At 37.1% G+C, this 19,667-nt stretch overlaps 1 protein-coding gene across 7 annotated transcripts in view; it reads left to right on the forward strand.

Annotated features, from left to right (window-relative positions):
• Window positions 1-18,015: 18,015 nt before the first annotated feature.
• Window positions 18,016-19,667, forward strand: part of LOC105035202 (uncharacterized) — a 63,905-nt gene continuing 62,253 nt past the window's right edge. For 4 of the 7 annotated variants that reach the window (XR_012142141.1, XR_012142142.1, XM_073259535.1 and 1 more), the window contains exons 1-2: window positions 18,016-18,398; window positions 18,508-18,557. Coding sequence is in view for 5 of the 7 variants with exons in the window: in XM_073259535.1 (XP_073115636.1) it covers window positions 18,188-18,398; window positions 18,508-18,557 (261 nt within the window). In the remaining 2 variants the exon portion in view is untranslated. The remainder of the gene's footprint in view (window positions 18,399-18,507; window positions 18,558-19,667) is intronic. The other 3 variants (XM_010910657.3, XM_073259537.1, XM_010910655.3) reach the window with 2 other exon arrangements.

Below are 19,667 nucleotides of genomic sequence, written 5' to 3' on the forward strand. Positions count from 1 at the left end.
TTATGAATCCAAATAGATTAGGGATTAGGTTTTAGACATGTGCTAGCATGCTTGACTCAAACCCATTTAGGATTTCTATCAAATCCTCATTCAACTAGGTTCAATAAGACCTAATCAAAAGTCCTAGGCCAATTTTTTTTTTGTGTGTGATCCATTGAGTTTCACACCTAGCCAGTAGTAGGTTCAGATTCAAGTGCACCTAATCCAATTAAGTCCAAGACATATTGAACCCAAGTTTATCTATTTATTAAAATCTTTTCTAATTAATTTGTCGAATTAAATATTTTTAATTCATTAGGATTTACAAGTTAAGATTGATGTCTAGCAATATATCATGACTACCTAGAAGATATGGAATTTGACGGAATACCAAAATTATTCTTCTGTGGTGAGTTACCGTGCAATTCAAGCATTCGATCACACAACATTCCAGATAGACCATGGGCATGAAATCATGTCCAGTCCAAATACCTATCCATATGTATCTCAATCTGATGATGATGACTCGGTTGATGAATCATTAAAAATTCTTTCTCATATTCATCCTTGCTCTGGCTAGAGACTCTCTGAGTCATCACCCTATGAGGCTATATAGGATGTCTTTTCTTTTACAAGGAGTGATCGATTCCTTATTGATCACTCACAACCTCCATGTATATTTCGCCACACTCAGAATATCCTACACATATCTCAAAGAGTTATGCTAGAGAATGAACCAAAGCATAGATCCACATACATAAGGTACCATGATGTTCTCAGATCTAAGGATCACTTATACTACTTCCATTGGAGAATCATCTTTTGACATGCTGTAAGGCTTCATCAGATATTCTTTCTATGGATTAGTTCAATAAACTCATTCTCCAATGAGTACCTACATCATTATATTAGTGTTACCACACAAGTGATTGTAAGATTAATCACCCTCTTCGTCGAGCATACATAGGATGTATCAGTTTTACCGACATCATCGATCTTCGACTTGATGATCTTATGATTGAAAATATTTTAGACTGGGACTATCAAGATTTTATATCTCACTGACATGATCTCATCATGATCCTAAAATCATTGTCTTAATCTATGGGGTTTGTCATAATCATGAATATGGTACAGCAAATGATGAAACACAATATCTCATAGATATAAAATAACTAATGTCATTCATATGAGTAGAAAGATAATTCAAAATAGTCCCATCACATCATCTATGTGATGGCTTGTAGGATACTATTCTTTCAATCTCTCACTTGCACTAAAGTCAATCGCTTTTGTACCTGATACCCAAGCTATCAAGGTGGCGATCACACTATTGCTATGATTAGGCATAGTAATAGGTCCATTATGCAGTTCTTAGTATCAACTCACTCGATGATCACATCATGAATGAGGTGAAAGTGCCTTAGGATGTGCGTGGATTTTAGTGAGACCACACCTAACTTAGTGATGAACCCTTTCATCTGACGATTTTTCTTAGTAATCTTCACTTATAGCAATATACTAAGTCAACAATAGTTTGCTGTTTGGAACTCTTTCAATTCACTACTTCTCTAGTACTTCTCAAGTATTCGAGAGTATTTTTCATAGTTTTCCAATAATCCTTTTTCGAATCTTTCTAAAATCTACTACATCAGGCTTGGTACATAGAATATATGGATAATTGAACTCTTTTACACCCATCCATATTGAACCTCTTCAACATGAGATTAATGTACCTAGACTGGAACAAGTCTAGTACCCATTTAGATCTATCTCATAGATCTCTATACCAAGTATATTGGATGCTTCACCCAAGTTTTTCATGAAAAATTTTTGTGATAGCTAGATCTTAACCGATCGAAACATCGGGATACCATTCTTAATATATAGTATGTCATCCACATACTAAATCAAGATGTCAATGAGACTCTCACTAGACTTTTAGTACACACATGGTTCTCCTATATTTTTGATAAAGTCAAACAATTCGACTGTCTCATAAAAAATGGACATATCAACTCCTCGATGCTTGCTTACTAGATTTGCCCTCCTACTAGTGTCAAATTTCTCAGGCTGATATACAGTAATAACAAGATCTGAATAGATATTCCTGTTAGCAGTCTATCGGGTCATGCTCACAGGTGCATCAACCAAAGTCCATACTTGATATTAAGAAATGTGTTCTAAAGCCAATCGTCTATTTGTAAACGATTATGCTCCTTGTAAATTGTATATGAATTATAAATTAATAAAAGTTATTTGATATTTTTATCATTGTCGTGTAGGATCCGATACCACGCATTATAGCAGAAAGAAGGAAGAAATAAAATAAAAAATACAATACAAATATGTGGATCAGTCTTAAGCTTATCTCCACGGGGTATGCAAGTTTCACTATGAGAAAATAAAACATAATAATATAAGAGAAACTCATCGCTCAATCTTTGTATAAGAGTCTCTCAATAAGAAGTCCTAAAATTCTTACAAAAGCTCTCTTAGACCTCTTTTGAAGCCTTTTTGCACCTCTAGGACATCATTAGCTATCCAACGCAATAAATGGGCCATCAATTGGAGCTATATAGATTTCAGAATCTCCAAAATAGTGTTATACTAGGAATATCAAGTCCAAATCAACCCTAAAACTATCTGTGGCCATCCGATGGTGATCAGCTCGCACCAGAGCTATCTGATCCTGCACTACAGCCTTAGATCAAGCTTGATCATGTCCAAATTGAGTTTCAGCCATCCAATCATGATCGCACGTAATCTAGATCATTGGATTACACACAAACATCCTTGGACCACACGTAGACTGCGTGATCAATCCATGCGGCCTCCATGGACAACCCAGCACCCTACGGTCCATGGTGGACCATGTTAGATATGTGCCTTAGAAGCCAGTCTTGGCTGATGCATATATTTCTCTAGGACATATTTTTATACTTGTTGGATAATTTTTTATTACCAACTATGTTGTATGTGTCCATGGTTTGTCCTAGAAATTAACCAAGATGATTTTGTATATTCTCAAGGTGTTGAGAATTTAAGATATACATCATTAGTGGTTAATTTCTAAATGCTTCCGATAGTAGGATCGTCATGGAGGATAGTGATCAATCTATTTAAGATCGAGGCATGGATCGCCTTCATTTTGGATAGATGGATCTTGAGTCTGTAGTATAAAAATACTAGGGTAAGAGTGCAGATGGTTGTTAGAGAATAACTTGTACTGAGCGTGACCAACACAAGAAACTACTTGGATATCTACTCACTTGTCAGTGATTTTCTTGATGCTACAGTGGTATGACTGGTCCTTTGATATGCGGTGTGTTGGCTATTCACAGCGAGGCTACTTAGTTTGATTGTACATTCTCTTGGTCCCTAGCCATTCGGGTTCTTGCTGTATATGTTGGCTATTATAGGTTCAGATTTGCTATTTAGAGTAGGATGCACCTAGATGAAATCTATCGATCTTGATAGAGAAGGAGTAGTCCTATGCGATTCACAAGACTGAGTTCAAAAAGTCTCTGGTTAGAGCAAGAATAAATACTAGAAAAGAGTTTTCACAGGATTCACAAGTAAACTCGAGTCGAGCCAATCTTGCATATGATTGATGATGGGATTTGACGAGTTTTTTATGACCTCCATTAAGTCAGGACTCATGATAGAAAGATTGAATCATACGGTAACTGCACCAAGAGATTCATACTTTTATTCTGCTGGATTGCCACTACATACTGCTAGGTGTCACTGATGGATTATGAGACTCATCGGATGTCGTCTTAATGATCGATGACCCTCGAAGGACAGAGTTGAAATTTTTCAATCCATCGAAAGAAGTTTCGATGATATTATGATGAAAATCATAATATATCTCACTATCAGATATAATGAAATTTATGGGATCACACACAAAAGAGGTTCTTATCTGATCAGATGGCTGATTGATGATTATGAATCATTAAAGGATAAAATCATCAATATAATTGATGATTAACTTTATGCAAATATTATAATTAGGTAATTCACTGTTAGGTTCTGACCACACAGTGGAAATTAATTTTCATAAATTTTAAAACAAGCAAATCGATAGCCTTATCAAATTATCGAGCCGAACCCAAAACCCTAAAATCACTTTACCGATCAGGATCAAAGCAAATTCAAGTATGCAAAGAGATAGAAAATTATACTTCAACCAATATAAAAAAGTGGCACATTAGTGTTCTCCATAAGGCCCAAGGTAGAAGTCCTCCAATGGTGATCCACACGGAAGTTGGCCAAAGTCCTTCCCAACCGGTGCGCTGCCGCAGCCTTATCTTCTCAAGAATACTGCCGGCTTTGAACTTGCATCACGATCGCACCAAAGCCCAGTTACTTTCGACTTCACCACTAAAACAATACCAAAAAGATACTCTTCAGATATCAAATAACTTAGGATTTGATTTTTGGCTTCAACATATGGAAAAATCAAATCCTAGGGCACTCAAGCAACACTTACTAAAAATTTCACCATCCTAGTTGCAAATTTTGCCACTCAAAATTCTCTCTTTTTTTCTTCAATTTTTTTTAGATTTTTTTTTATATTTACCATGTCCCCTCTCTTAGTCTTAGCCAAAAATCACCATCAGAAACCATCTGGGGTATCCCCTATAAATAGGGGACCAAGGGACGTCACATGAGATCATGGGGCGCCAACCTTTAGCGCTCCAACTTCCCACATGCCAAATAAATTTATTGAGTAAATTTTTGGTAATTTAGATACTTGGAGCATAAAGACTCTTAGTCTTCTATATGCCATAAAAATCTAAATTAAATTTGGCATCAAATCATAGAAGAACTGATCGAGAATTTAAGGTAATGCATAATAGTTAAGAGCCTTCATTAAGAAAGATTCTCCACTTCTCATGCCAATTTAAGGTGGGTGGTATTTATTTTTTGCCATGACTTTTAGTGAACGTGGAGGACTCCTTCTTCACTTAAAATTCTTTCAAGTTGGATAAGCATCCAATCCAAATTGACCTAAACCCATTAGGTCAAAGCCAACTGGTTTAGGTTAGCTCAAACAATTTGATTTAAACCAATTTGGGAACTTGGATTAATACAATGTACTAGCATATCAAATTAACCTATAAAATTTATATTAAACTCTAATTAGATTAGATCAAGATTAAATCTCAAAGTGTGTGATCTATTGAATTCTAAATCTAGCCAGCAGTGGACTCAGACTTTCGATGTAACCCTAATCCGATTAGATTAGGTCACTCGAAGAGTCTCAATCAACTTGAACTCTTCCAAATTGACTCCAAAATTAAACTCTTTTAATTTTGATAAATTTATAAGTCAAGATTGATATCTAGCAATATATCATGACTATTCAAAAAATTTAAAATTTTGATAAAAAATTATCAAAATACCTTTCAGTGGCAAGTTCCCGTATATTTCAATCTTTCAGTCAAACAACATCCCAGATGAGCTGTGGACATATAAAAATATCAAATCCAATCACTTATCATTATGTATCTTAATCAGAAGGTGATGATTCAGTTGATAATATATTAGAAATTCTTTTTGAATTATCATCCTGCTTTGGTCAAAGACTTCTAAAATCATCATCCTATGAGATCATATAGGATATTCGCTCCCCTTATTAGGAGTGACTGATCCCTTATTGATCACTCATAACCTTCATGTATACTTCACCATATCCAGAGTATCCCACACAAGGATCAAAGAATCAAGCTAGGTAGTAAAGCAAAATATGGATCCATGTACACAAGGTACCATAGTGACCTCAGGTCTAAGGATCACTTACATAACTCTCACTAGAGAATCATCAGTTGACATGTAAATAAGACTCCATCTAATATTCTCTCATAGGTCTATTCAGTGAACTCATTCTCTAATGAGCATCCATATCCTTATATTAGTATCACCACACAAGTGGTTGTGAGATCAACCATCTTCATTTTTGAGTATATATAGGACATGCCAGTCTTACTGGTAACATTGATCTCTGACTTAATGTACCAATGACTAAAAATATTTTGGATCAGGGCTATCGAGGAATTAGATCTCACTGGCGTGATCTCATACGGCCCTAAAACCATTATCCAGACCTATGGGGTTCATTATAATCTTAAAATTAATAAGATGCAGCATATAATGAATCAAAAATATCTATTTTATTAATAATATAAATATCAATTTATATGAGTTTGAAAGATAAATTACAAAAATATTCTATCGCATTCTATTTATGATTGGCTTGTAGGGCATTATTCTTTCAATCTCCCACTTGCACTTAAAGCCAATCACCCCTATACTTGATGCCCATACTATCAAGATAGCAGTCAAACTGCTGCATTGACAAGACCTTAGTGAACGGATCCGCTATATTATTCTTGATGTCAACTCGCTTCACGATCACATCACGTCTTTCGACTATCTCCTGAACAAGATGGAACTATCTTAGGATATGCTTGGATTTATGGTGAGACCTTGGTTCTTTGGTTTGAGCAACTGTCTCAGTATTATCACAATAAAGGGACACTGGTTGTTCAATCTCTGGAACCACACCTAATTCTATAATAAATTTCTTCATCTAGATGGCCTACTTAGTTGCCTCACTTGTAGCAATATACTCAGCCTCAGTGACTGAGTCAGCAACCATTTGCTGTTTGAAATTTTTCCAACTTACTGCACCACCATACAAGGTGAACACATATCCAGATATGGATATGCTATCATTCGGATCAGATTGAAAACTAGAATCGGTATAACCTTTCAGTTTTAAATCAAATCTACCATATATCAAAAAAATATCTCTAGTCCTTCTCAAGTACTTGAGTATGTTTTTCACAGCTTTTCAATGATCCTCTCCGGGATCAGCCTGAAATCTGCTTACAATGCCTAAAGCATAAGCAACATCAGGCCTGGTACATAACATAGTATACATTATTGATCCTACAGCCGAAGCATAAGAAACAGAACTTATTCTATTTCTCTATTCAGGAGTCTTAGAAGACATCTTCTTAGAGAGTTGTATGCCATAACCTATAGGCAAGTAACCTCTTTTACTTCCCTTTATGTTGAACCCCTTCAACACAAGGTCAATGTACCTAGACTGGAACAAGCCTAGTATCCTTTTCGATCTATCCCTATAGATCTTAATACCAAGTATACAGGATGCCTCATGTAAATTTTTCATGAAAAACTTTTGTGATAGCCAAGTCTTAACCGATTGCAATATTGAGATATCATTTTCAATGAGCAGTATGTCATCTACATGCAAAATCAAGAAGACAAAAGTACTCTCACTATTCTTCTTGTACACACAAGATTCATCCATATTTTTGATGATTCTAAACGATTTGACTGTCTTATCAAAATAGATGTTCCAGCTCCTCGATACTTGCTTCAATCTATAAATGGATCTATTCAGCTTACATACCTGATTTGCTCTTCCACTAAAGACAAATCTCTCTGGCTAAGTCATATAGACTTCTTTCTCAAGATTTTCATTGAGGAAGGCAGTCTTGACATCCATATGTCAGATCTCAAAGTCATGGTATGCTGCAATAGTAAGCATTATCCGAATAGACTTAGGATGGCTAACGATGAAAATTTTTTTTCATAATCAACACCTTATTTTTGTCTGAAATCTTTTGTCACAAGCCTGGCCTTATAGGTCTTTACCTGACCATCTGCTCCAATCTTCTTTTTGAAGACCCATTTGCAGCCTATTGGGGTTACATCCTCAGGTGCATCAACCAAAGTCCATACTTGGTTGGCATACATGAAGTTCATTTCAGATTTTATTATGTTGAGCCATTTGTCAGAGTCACTACTCATGACAGCTTCTGAATAGGTCATGGGATCATTATTCTCAATGATGTGGGTTGTGTTGTCATTCTCAATGACAAATCCATACCTGAGTGGTACACTATGCATTCTACTTGATCTTCGGAGAGGAGGTATGTATAGTGGCTGTGCCTCAACAATGGGCACAACTGGTTGAGAACTATTTGGTAAATCCTGAATAGATTATAAGTTTTGAACTTCCTCAAGTTCAACAAACCTCCCACTGTCTCCGTCTTAGATAAATTCTTTCTTCAGAAAAATGACATGCCTACCAACAAACACCTTTTATTGAGTAGGATTATAGAAGTAGTATGCTATACTTTCTTTGGGATAACCTATAAACCTATTTTTATCTGATCTAGCATCCAGCTTATGTCCATTAATATTTTTCACATAAGATGCACAACCTCAAATCTTAAGATGCTTAAGATTGGGTCTTTTTCTTTTTCATATTTTATATGGAGTGCTAGAAACAGATTTTGAAGGTACTTTATTTAAACTATACGTTGCAGCCCCGAGGGCGTATCCCCAAAAAGATATTGAAAGATCCGTAAAATACATCATGGACCGCACCATATCTAATAAGGTGCGATTCTTCCTTTCTGTAATTCTATTTAATTGTGAAGTATAAAGAGGTATCCATTGAGAGAGTATTCTATTTTATTTCAAATAATCGAGAAACTCACTGGATAGGTATTCTCTTTCTCGATCCGATCGAAGAGTTTTAATACTTTACCAGTTTATTTTTCGACCATTCTTTGATACTCTTTAAATTTATCAAAGACTTCGGATTTGTATTTCATGAAACACACATATCCAAACTTTGACCTATCATCAGTAAATATGATGAAATAAGAGTATCCACCTCTGGCTTGAGTCGATATTGGACCACATACATCAATATGTACAAGATCTAAAATGTCACTCGCCCGATCTCCATGTCCAGTAAATGGAGTCTTGATCATTTTTTTTATGAGACAAGATTCACAAGTTCCATATGATTCATAATCATAAGGATCAAAGAAATTATCTTTGTATAACTTGTTAATCCTGGACTCATTTATATAGCCAAGTCGGCAGTACCAGAGGTATGTGACATTCACATCCTCTCTCTTTCTTTTCTTCATATTATCAATATGAAGCACATTATCATTAACTGAAAGAAACATAAGATCATTATTAATAAAAGTACTTCCATAATATTCATTAGAAAAATAAATAGAACAACCATTGTTCTTTACAATTATTTTAAAATCTTGTTCCAGTAACAATAATACAGAAATAATATTTCTAACAATATCAGGATATAATAACAGATCTTTAGTTTCAAAACTTTATCCGAAGGCAACTTCAAAATCTTGGTTCCTATGACTTCGACCTGAATGGACTCTCTACTAGCATCGAACAGCTCGAAGTCATCTTTATTCAGATTCTTTATTTTCTGTAGATCTTGCAATGATTTGTAAAGGTGTGAACTACTGGTGGTATCCAAAATTCAAGAATCTGAAAATAAAATACTTAATGATAAATTAGTTTGTATCATATATAAATCTTTAGCAATGCTTGCCGATTTTACAATTGCAAGGTACTCTTTACAATTTCTCTTCCAGTGGCCCTCCTTGCCACAGTGATAATAAGTATCTTTGGTGGAGACCTTCTTCGCCTTCTTCTTAGAGATGCCAGCCTTAGGGTTCAATTTTTTCTTAGAATTCTTCTTTACCTTCTTCTTACTGATCTTATCAACATGAAGAACCTGAGCTTTTTCATCCTTAAAATGGCTCTCTGCTATTTTCAACATGTTCAACAGTTCTGACAAGTTAATGTTCAATTTGTTCATGTGATAACTAATGACAAACTGAGAAAAAGAGTCAGGGAGAGACTACAGAATCAAATTCTGGCTTAGTTCACTATCCATGGTAAAATCCAGTTGTCTCAGATGAGTCATAAAATTAATCATCTTTAGGACATACGTTTGTACGAAAGAACCTTCAATTATACGGGCATGGAATAATTATTTCGATATCTCATATCGAGAAGTCCGATTTTATTCCCCATATAGCTCCTTAAGATTAAGGAGAATAGAGGGAACGTCCATGTCCTCATGCTGTCTCTGGAGCTCGTTGCTCATTGAGGCAAGTATGATATATTTGACAGTCACACTGTCATCTTTTCACATCTTGTATTTGACCCTATCCTCCTCGGAAGCATCTTCTCCAAGAGAATCTAGAGCAAGTATATCCAGAATGTAGGAGATTTTCTCCTGAGTGAGAACAATTCTCAAGTTCCTTAATTAGTTGACATAGTTAGGTCCAGTCAACTTCTTTGCATCTAGAATACCTCTAAGTGAAAGTGATGATGCCATGTGGTAGTTAATCTACAACAACAAGAATATAATATAAGCGGATAACTCATGATGACATGCATAATTAGACTAGGACTTTTATCTAATTGTGTCTCCCACTATTTTATCAAACTTTGTAGCCTTCAAGTATGAAAATTGAGAAACATTCTAATATTTTTTAGTGGAATTGAGATCCCTATTCCTCATAAACACCTTATGGATAGCACAACAAGTATTCATGAGTTCAAGAGTAGGTAACTCTTTACCAATTATACCTTTATAATTCTCAACATCATTCACTCTGGCCTCTACATCACATATAGTCTTGTGGATAGCACAACAAACTATAGTGTTCTAGTTAAGTTGATCCTTCAATCCTATATGATCATACTTAAACAACGTTGTCCTTGTGGATAGCACAACAAAGCAACACTATTCAAATATGCCATAAGCATCATTATGTACTTGATCAACATCATGTCAATTTCTATAGTAAGTCTTGTGGATAGCACAATAAGCTCACTAAGATCTTGACATACTCTATCGACCAAGTTTGAAGGAAGAACTTTGTAATGTCTACATCACTAATCAATCTAAGTCTGAAAATCAATAAGACCAAATTAGCTAGGTAAGTAGGTAGGAGGCTCCACGTAGCTTTTCTAGACACCAACAGAGTTGGCCAAACTAGCATACGGATCTAATTAGAAAATTACTTTTGATACTTTCTTCGATACCAATTGATCTTAAGAATTCGATTTTTGATTAATAAAATGAATCTTGACATTACAACTTAATATAATTTTTTATGAGAAACTTTAAACTGGTCTCAATATATCCTAACTACAACCACATAAAATATACACTACAAATTATGCAATTTGATATGCTTCTACTATTTTAAATAGCAATCATATGACATACTAAAATCATATAAGGGTGCAATGGAAATCAAAACATATATCAAGCATATCGAAAAAAAAATAGCAAATTTTAATCACATTAGGCATGCTTTGCACCCTTAACAATGCATCAATTTGAGCATCATACAACCATGATAATACAAATTTTAGAATTATCATAAATAAATAATTTAATAACTAAAATTATGTATCATGGCATATATAAAGTCAAAAATAATTTTTGAGTTTAAAAGATTGATGCTATAAATCAATGCAAAATTTTTTTGGTAAGATATGCACAAGAACGATTCAATGCACAACTATTGTACTTATTCGATCGAATTCGATAAAGATAGCTCTGATACCACTGTTGAATTTTGGCTACATAATGAAAAGTAATTTTCAAAAATTTTAAAACAAGCAAATCAATAGCCTTATCAAATAAAACTATCGAGCCGAATCCAAAATCTTAGAATCACTTTGTCGATCACGATCAAAGCAAATTCAAGCATACAAAGAGATAATACGTAATAGTTAAGATAAATTTAGAGTCAAATCATAGGAGAACTGATCAAGAATTTAAGATAACACGTAATAGTTAAGAGCCTTCATTAAGAAGGACTCTCCACTTCTCATGCCAATTTAAGGTGGGCGGTATTTATTTTTTGCCATGACTTCTGGTGAACGTGGAGGACTCCTTCTCCACTTGAAACTCATTCAAGTTAGATAAGGATCAAATCCAAATTGATCCAATCCCATTAGGTCCAAGCCAACTGGTCTGGGTTAGCTCAAATAATTTGATCTAAACTAATTTGGAAACTTGGGTTAATACAATGTGCTAGCATATCAAATTAACCCATAGAATTTACATTAAACTTTTATTAGATTAGATCAAGATCAAATCCCAAAGTGTGTGACCCATTGATTTTCAAATCTAACCAGTAGTGATCCAGACTTTTGACGTAACCCTAATCCAATGAGATTAGATCACCCGAAGAGTCCCAATCAACTTGGAGTCTTTCAAATTGACTCCAGAATTAAATTTTTTTAATTCTGATAAATTTATAAGTCAAGATTAATATTTAGCAATATATCATGACTATCTGAAAGATTTAAAATTTTGATAAAAATTATCAAAATATCATTCAGTGGTAAGTTTCCATGTAATTCAATCTTTCAGTCAAACAACATTTCAGATGAGCTGTGGGCATGAAAATATGTCAAATCTAATCACTTATTATTATGTATCTCGATCAAAAGACAATGATTCAGTTGATGATACATTAAAATTTTTTTTCTAATTATCATCCTGCTTTGGTCAAAGACTTCCAGAATCATTATCCTATGAGATCACATAGGATATTCGCTCTCCTTATTAGGAGTGACTGATCTCTTATTGATCACTCACAATCTCCATGCACACTTCACTATATCCAAAACACCCCATATAAGGATCAAAGAACCAAGCTAGGTAGTGAACCAAAATATAGATCCATGTACACAAGGTACCATGATGACCTCAGATCTAAGGATCACTTACACAACTCTCACTAGAGAATCATCAGTTGACATGTAAATAAGACTCCATCTGATATTCTCTCGTAGGTCAATTCAGTGAACTTATTCTCTAATGAGCACCCATATCCTTGAATTAGTGTCACCACATAAGTGGTTGTGAGATCAACCATCCTCATTTCTGAGCATACATAGGACATGCCAGTCTTACCGATATCATTGATCTCCGACTCAATATACCAATGACTAAGAATATTTTAGATCAGGACTATCAAAAAATTAGATCTCACTGGCGTGATTTCATCATGACCCTAAAATCATTGCTCGACCTACGGGGTTCATTATAATCTTAAAATTAATAAGATGCAGCATATAATGAATCAAAAATTTTTATTTTATTGATAATATAAATATCAATTTATATGAGTTTAGAAGATAAATTAAAAAATACCCTATCACATCTCATTTGCGATTGACTTGTAGGATATTATTCTTTCACGAATTAGTAGGAGTTATATATCAATGTATTTCAATTTAGCAAAATCTGGGTCCAGATAATCCATGTGATGAATTTGAAAGATTGAAATACAATATAGATGACTTATATAGGATTGACAGTCAAACCCTGGGTCATCCTTGAGCATTAGGATCAAAGAGATGAATTATACGGTAACTATACGCCAATAGGTTCTTGAATGTTGCTTTGCCATCATTTTATCTATCCGGACGTCAGGTCCCATTGCTGCTAGATGGTTACATCGATTGATTTAAAAATTTATTTTTATACTACTGACTTAAGTTCAAACCTACGGGGTCAGACTCAAAAGATGTTTCTGACTGATCATATGGTTGATCAACGATTGAGAATTGTTCAAAGATTTAATCATCAATTCGATTGATGGTTAACCTTATGCAAAAGTTACAATGAATTTATTCACTGAGTGTTAGTAAATTAATAAAAAATTAATTAATAATTAGATTATTGATTAGTTTAATTTGATTGAGTAAAAAAATTAAATTAAATTAAATTAAATTTGATTCAATTTGGTTTGACTCGATAAGGTTATGAGATGATCTAGTCACTAAGAGAGAATTATCTTTGATTTGATCAGGATTTAAATCCAATTAATTTTTAATTTGATTAAAATTTGATTAAAAAATTATGATCTTAATTAGATCAAATTTTATCTATTTACTTGGGCTTAACCAGATGTGATTTGGTTAGGAGTCAAATAAGGAAACAAAGAGTCCATAGAAGATTGGACTCTTCTCCCATACGCCACTCAACTTTGATGCCATATTTCCTCATGCCACAAAAGTTTTTTGCATGAGATTTCTTTATGCAAAAGAGGCCCTCTACCCTTCCTATCTCACATCCAAATCTAGTTTGGTTTTGATAAAAGAAAAGGTTTGAAATTAGATTTCAAAATATTCCTTATCAAGTGGTGTTTGTTCTTATCCAAATCACCCTCCACGCCAGTCCTTTTATTCCATTTATTTTGTGCGACAAAAGGGAAGTTTCTCACTGTGGGAAATCAGATAAGGATTTGGTTTAACATGAGAAATTTTTGGTTGGGGCATCCCATGTTTCCTTGGGTGTGGAATTATGAGAATGTGGCGACATCTCTTGGAAGAGTCCAAATATTGTTGGACTCTTCACCCATTCCCTTACACGCCATATAAAAAGGAGGTTTTGTTTCACTTTTGTGTATGTAAGAAAGAAGTGGAAAGGGTTTTCATGTGAAAGAAGTTTGGGTTTGGTTCATGGCGTGAAAAAAGAAGAGGAGAGTCTTCTTCTCTTGGGTGAGTGCAAGATGTAAAAATCCTAGGGTTTGGACCCAAGGTCTAGAAAGAGAGAAAAATAAGAGGAAAAATTGTTTCCTCTCCACATTTCTTTCGCCTCTTCATCTCTTCCAGAGGTCCATCTTCAATTTCTAAAAAGATTCTAGAGATTTGAAGAAAGGATCCAGATCAGTCAAGAAGAAGATCTTCGTATGAGCTAGCACTCTTGAGAAAATCAATTAAATTGGAGCTTCGAGTAGACCTTCTGTAGAGGCTGGACATATGTGTGGCTACAAGCAACTAGCGAGGATCTTTCTTACCATATCTCTCAATAGCGGCGATCATCGATTTGTACTCAGATATCGAGTTCTGAACTCAGGTAGATGTAGATTTGATCTACTACTTACATCCATGTATACAGATTTTATCTTCTGTTCTTTTCAGATTTTATATGCAATATATCATGTCATAGATCCTAGAGTAGGTTGATTTGATGATTAGATTATATGTATGTTAAGTTAATATGATTAATCTAATTATCTTTCATTATTTTTTATTTTAAAAAATTTTAAAATATATGCATAAAATTGCATATGTTTTCCAACAGTCCAATCTCTTCATTATGGACAATCTCTGATACGATGCTCCAACTCATCGTATCGGTAGCATCTGATCTTGCTCAAGTTCCTCTTCCTGGACTTGGATCACCCATCTCGTGATCTCCTGCCGCTTCGTCTGCTACCACCTGCTCCTTTAAAAACCACCAAATCTGAGCTGTCGCCTGAGCTCGAAGCTGGATTCTTCCTCCTGAGAACTTTATTTTGGAGAATCGCTATGGTGACTTTATCTATCTTGATGGTGCTCTTCCTCACTAGAAGAGCAGTCACCAAGAACTCATACGAAGAGAGAAGCAACGCTAGCAAGACCAACATCTTGGTCTTCTCTTCAACTTTCTCGCCAATGCTGAGGAGATCGATGAAGATCTTCTAAAAGTGGCTGAGATGCTTCTGCACGCTGTCCTTTAGTCATCTGCAGCTGGTAGAACTACCTCCAGAGGAAGAGAGTGTTGATGAGAGACTTCATCATATATAACTTTTCGAGCTTCGACCACAGCACCATCGAAGAAATCTCGCCAAGCATATGGATCACTACTTCATCTATTAGGTACAAGTAGATTGTACTTACCGTCTACATCTGGAGCTACCTCTAATTCTATATCTCCATGGTAGTCGACTTTTTCTCACACAAAAGTGCATCGATCAATTTTTGCTGGATGAGCACGTCTTTCACTCTTATCTGCTATGAGAAGAAATTGCTCTTCCCATTGAATCGGTTGATCTCCACCTTGATTATGCTTGTCTTCTCCATCTTCAATTTTGACCACCACCGTCGCAACCTGCATCCTGGTACCGTCTCGCTCTGGTACCACTTGTTGTGATATCATTTTATTCTGATACTACTTGTTGGGGATGTCTGGCCAGAACACCACCACCGTAGGACCTTTTTGATACTGCTCGATTCAATAGGAATAAAAAAAAATAAAAATAGAAATACAATCAAATATGTGGATCAACCCAAAAGCTCGCCTCCATGGGGCATACAAGCTTCACTATGAAAAAAAAATTACCAAAGGAGATCACACCCTCAACCCTCGTACACCCAATCTCTCTCTCAATAAGAAGCTCTCCCTCATAAAAGCTCTCTCTTTAAAAAGTCTCTGTACTTCTGAAATGATCGCTGTCCGCTGCCAAACAGTCTGTCTGAAGTATCTCTGTACTTTTGCTCTCTGTTGGCTGCTGCTGCCCTCTGCTCCATGGTTTCAGGTCTCTGCCGAACCACCATGCCACTCCGCCTCTCTGTTTGTCCACAGGACTTTAAAGAGCCTTAAATCCAAGTCCCACTCGGTAACAGAGCTTGAACAGGACTCAAAAGCCTCCCTAACCATTCAATGATGACCACAAACATCTCTACACTGTCCGATCGTGCATTACCTGGCTCCTTGATCCATGAAACCTGCATGAGCTATGAGCAATGCCCTCGAAATGCCACAAGTCCACCATGAACCGTAAGAAATTGCTCAAGAAATGCCTGATCGATCCACACGCTCTCCCGTGAACCACAATCCATGATGGACCTGGTACACTGCGCAGTCTGGGCCATGCTTGTGCATGGGTTGCACGCACGTGCTCGCATACTAGGCCGCATGGGCGACTGGCCCTGTGCGCCTGTAGCCTGCCCGCGTCGCTGCTGGCCTGCGCCAGCCCGTCTCCCATCCGTGTGCCTTACCAGCCCACCTCCTCACTTTTTTCGCACGTAATTTCTCCGTTTGGACTCCGTTTGGACTGTTCTTGGGTTCGTTGGACTCCATTCGTCACCTTGGACCTCGCTATGGACTCTTTGTGGACCGAATCTTGAGACATCAAATCCCAACAGAAACTTGAATATTTAGATTCGGATCCGATCTTAGTTACTGGTATCGGACCCAGACTCGAATATTTGATGGATTCGACCTTAAAGTACCAGACCCGAACCCTAATGGGTCTTAAGTATTCGGACTCAGTTCTAGGACCCGAAACTCATATTCAGATCTCAGTGGAGAGTAGCGATGGAGAGGGAGAGGCGGCCCGGATGGCGGCAGAGATGATGCGAGGCAGAGGGAGGGGCACGGAGTGACGGAGCCACAGAAGGTAAAGGGGGAGGGGGAGAGGCGGAGAGGAGATCAGATCTCGGTGAAGAAAGAGAGGAAGCTGGGAGCAGGAGAGGAGGGAGGGCTCAACGTTGTTGGAGAGATCGGATCTCGATGGAGGGATCTTGACGGAGAGGGAGAGCGGGAGACTGAGAGACAGAGAGAGGGAGAGGATCTCCTCCATCCACTGACGAATCCTTAAATTTGGAGGGGGAACCCATCCAAGATGCCATCTTGGCGGAGTGTCCGACATGGGCTCCAAGGATTGAGCCAAAGGCCGGCCCTTTTTGAAGACCAAGACCTTGAAACCGGACGACAACCCCTCGTCGGCATCGGTGGCTAGAAGGGACTTAAGGGTCTTGAGAGCAGAGCCGGGGGAGCAAGGGCCCGCCGGTCTGGCGAGCTTGGAGTGCAGCGGGTTGTCGGCGAAAGCATGGGTTTGGAGGTTGATGGACATGGCGGGTGAAATCCTTGGTTGTCGGGTTAGGGTTTTGGGAAGCGAGCGTCTCAGTCTTGGGATTAGGGTTTGTGGAGGAGGGAGGAACATCTCTCAGCGGCCATGCTTTTCTATATGGTTTGCATGAGAATGAGGAGAGAAGATGCACCACGTGGGACGAGCGGGGTTTGGAGCAGGAGAGGAGGGGGAGGGAGAGGCTGAGAGACAGAGAGGGAGAGAGGGAGACTGGGAGGTAGAGGAAGGAATAAGTATTATATGTTTAATATATATATAATATTATTATATTATATTATTTGGATTTCAGATCTATTGGATCTTGATATTAAATATTCAGATCTTATTTGCTTATATTATAATTTATTGGATCTGAATTCGGATTCAAATCTGCATGAGTCTGATGCTAATATCAGACCCGAATCTTTTGGATAAATACACATGGGTGTGTGGATATGGTCCATTGACAGTTTTAATTGTATTGTACAAAACAGGAGCTAAATGCAAGAGGAAAAAAAAAAAAAAAAAAAAAAAAAAAAACAGCGCTGGAGAGGCAGAAGTGCAGGATGTGCGGCTAATCGACGGTGACCAGCTTGCGGTCGTTGGTTCTCGAAACCCCAGCGGGAGTTACTGCCCGGCGTGCCACGCTTCCTCCCACTCCCACTCTTACACGCATGGAAGCCTCTTCAATTCCTCTGTCCCTCGTATGCCTCCCTCAACGAAGATGGGTCTCAGCAAACCCCAACGCTAGACTTCCTCGCTTCAGCAGAAGCAAGTGTGGTGTCGGCCATGCCCGAGCTGCCACAAGAGTCCATGCCATGGACGGAGCGGCGGATTTGGGCCCTACGGTGGAGCTCACCTGGCAGGTCGCCGTCGGTGCATTAGGTACCCTTTCTTCGAACACATTTGGTCTCTTTTAACGCAATTTGATTTTTTTAGAATTTCCATGTGACCAAAATCTCCTTTCTCTTGTCCCTTTGTTTTGATTCTTCAGCTGGAATTACGCCCTTCGTTGTCGCGGGGATCGAGTTCGGAAAGAGGATTGTAAGTTAATAAAGTATATGATGCTTCTTTTTTTCAATGTGATTTTTTAGGGGCTCAGTCAAAAGGGTGTTCTGTAGATATTTTGTTTTCATGATTTTTGGTTTATATTTAAATTCTCCCAAAATTTGGCTTTATTTTCCCTTGGTTTATGTAGCCTGAAAACGAGTTCCTAACAACAAAGGCTAAATTTCTGAAAGAATATGAGCAAAGGGCCTGTTGATGCACATGATAAGAAAATGAAAATACTCAAACAACGGCAATATATCTCAAAAATTACATTAAGAAATTTGGTTTCTATGAAAATATATGAACAAAGGCAGTATAACCTAAAAATTTCATAATAGACTTTTCCGAACATAGGGGTCGATCCTAGCCCTTCAGGGGTTGATTCCTGGTCCACTAGGGTTCGGCTCCTAAAAGGCCAAGAAAAGTTCCCATTCTATTTCCACCCTGTGGCATTCCAAGGTCAACTCCCGCACATCAGGAGTCGACTCTTGCAATGTGGGGTCAACTCCTAAAAGGCCAAAAATTGATTGTGTTCTATCTCTCGCTTGTGGCATTTCAAGGGTCGACTCCTGGCAACTTGGGGTCGACTTTTGGCTTGTGCCAATTTGCTTCCAAGTGTTAAGGTTGATTCCTAGAATCCAAGGGTCGACTTGGCAACCTTAGGTTGACTCCTAATGTACGGAATTTTTAAACTTCTCAGTTTTATCCTGTGGACACATCCAAGGGTCGACTTCCATCATTCTAGACTTACCTTCTTTACCATAGAAGTCTCCAAACAACTTTGAAATCCTCTCCAAACTCAAGATTTGATCTTTTGAGCTTCTTCATGCTTCTTTGAGTGTTCAACCTCCTAAATCTTTCCTTGGAAACAAATTAAACTACTCCAAAACACACGTATTAGTAACACACTCAGCTTTTTGTGACCATCAAAATCAATCCGTTAGGTCAACACTTTTGCTGAGGTACTAGGGAATTTTGGGTACTTCAAAATTGGAAAGGGAGTTTGCGGTTAGCTTGAGAGCTCGTTGTTGAGTGTGTGAAGTTGCCTTGGATAGAGTTAAGAGTGTTGCCTTTGCTTTTATAATTTTTCCCTCCTTGTATTTT

The sequence above is a fragment of the Elaeis guineensis genome, chromosome 6, assembly GCF_000442705.2.
Source record: "Elaeis guineensis isolate ETL-2024a chromosome 6, EG11, whole genome shotgun sequence".
NCBI classification, from domain to species: Eukaryota; Viridiplantae; Streptophyta; class Magnoliopsida; order Arecales; family Arecaceae; genus Elaeis; species Elaeis guineensis.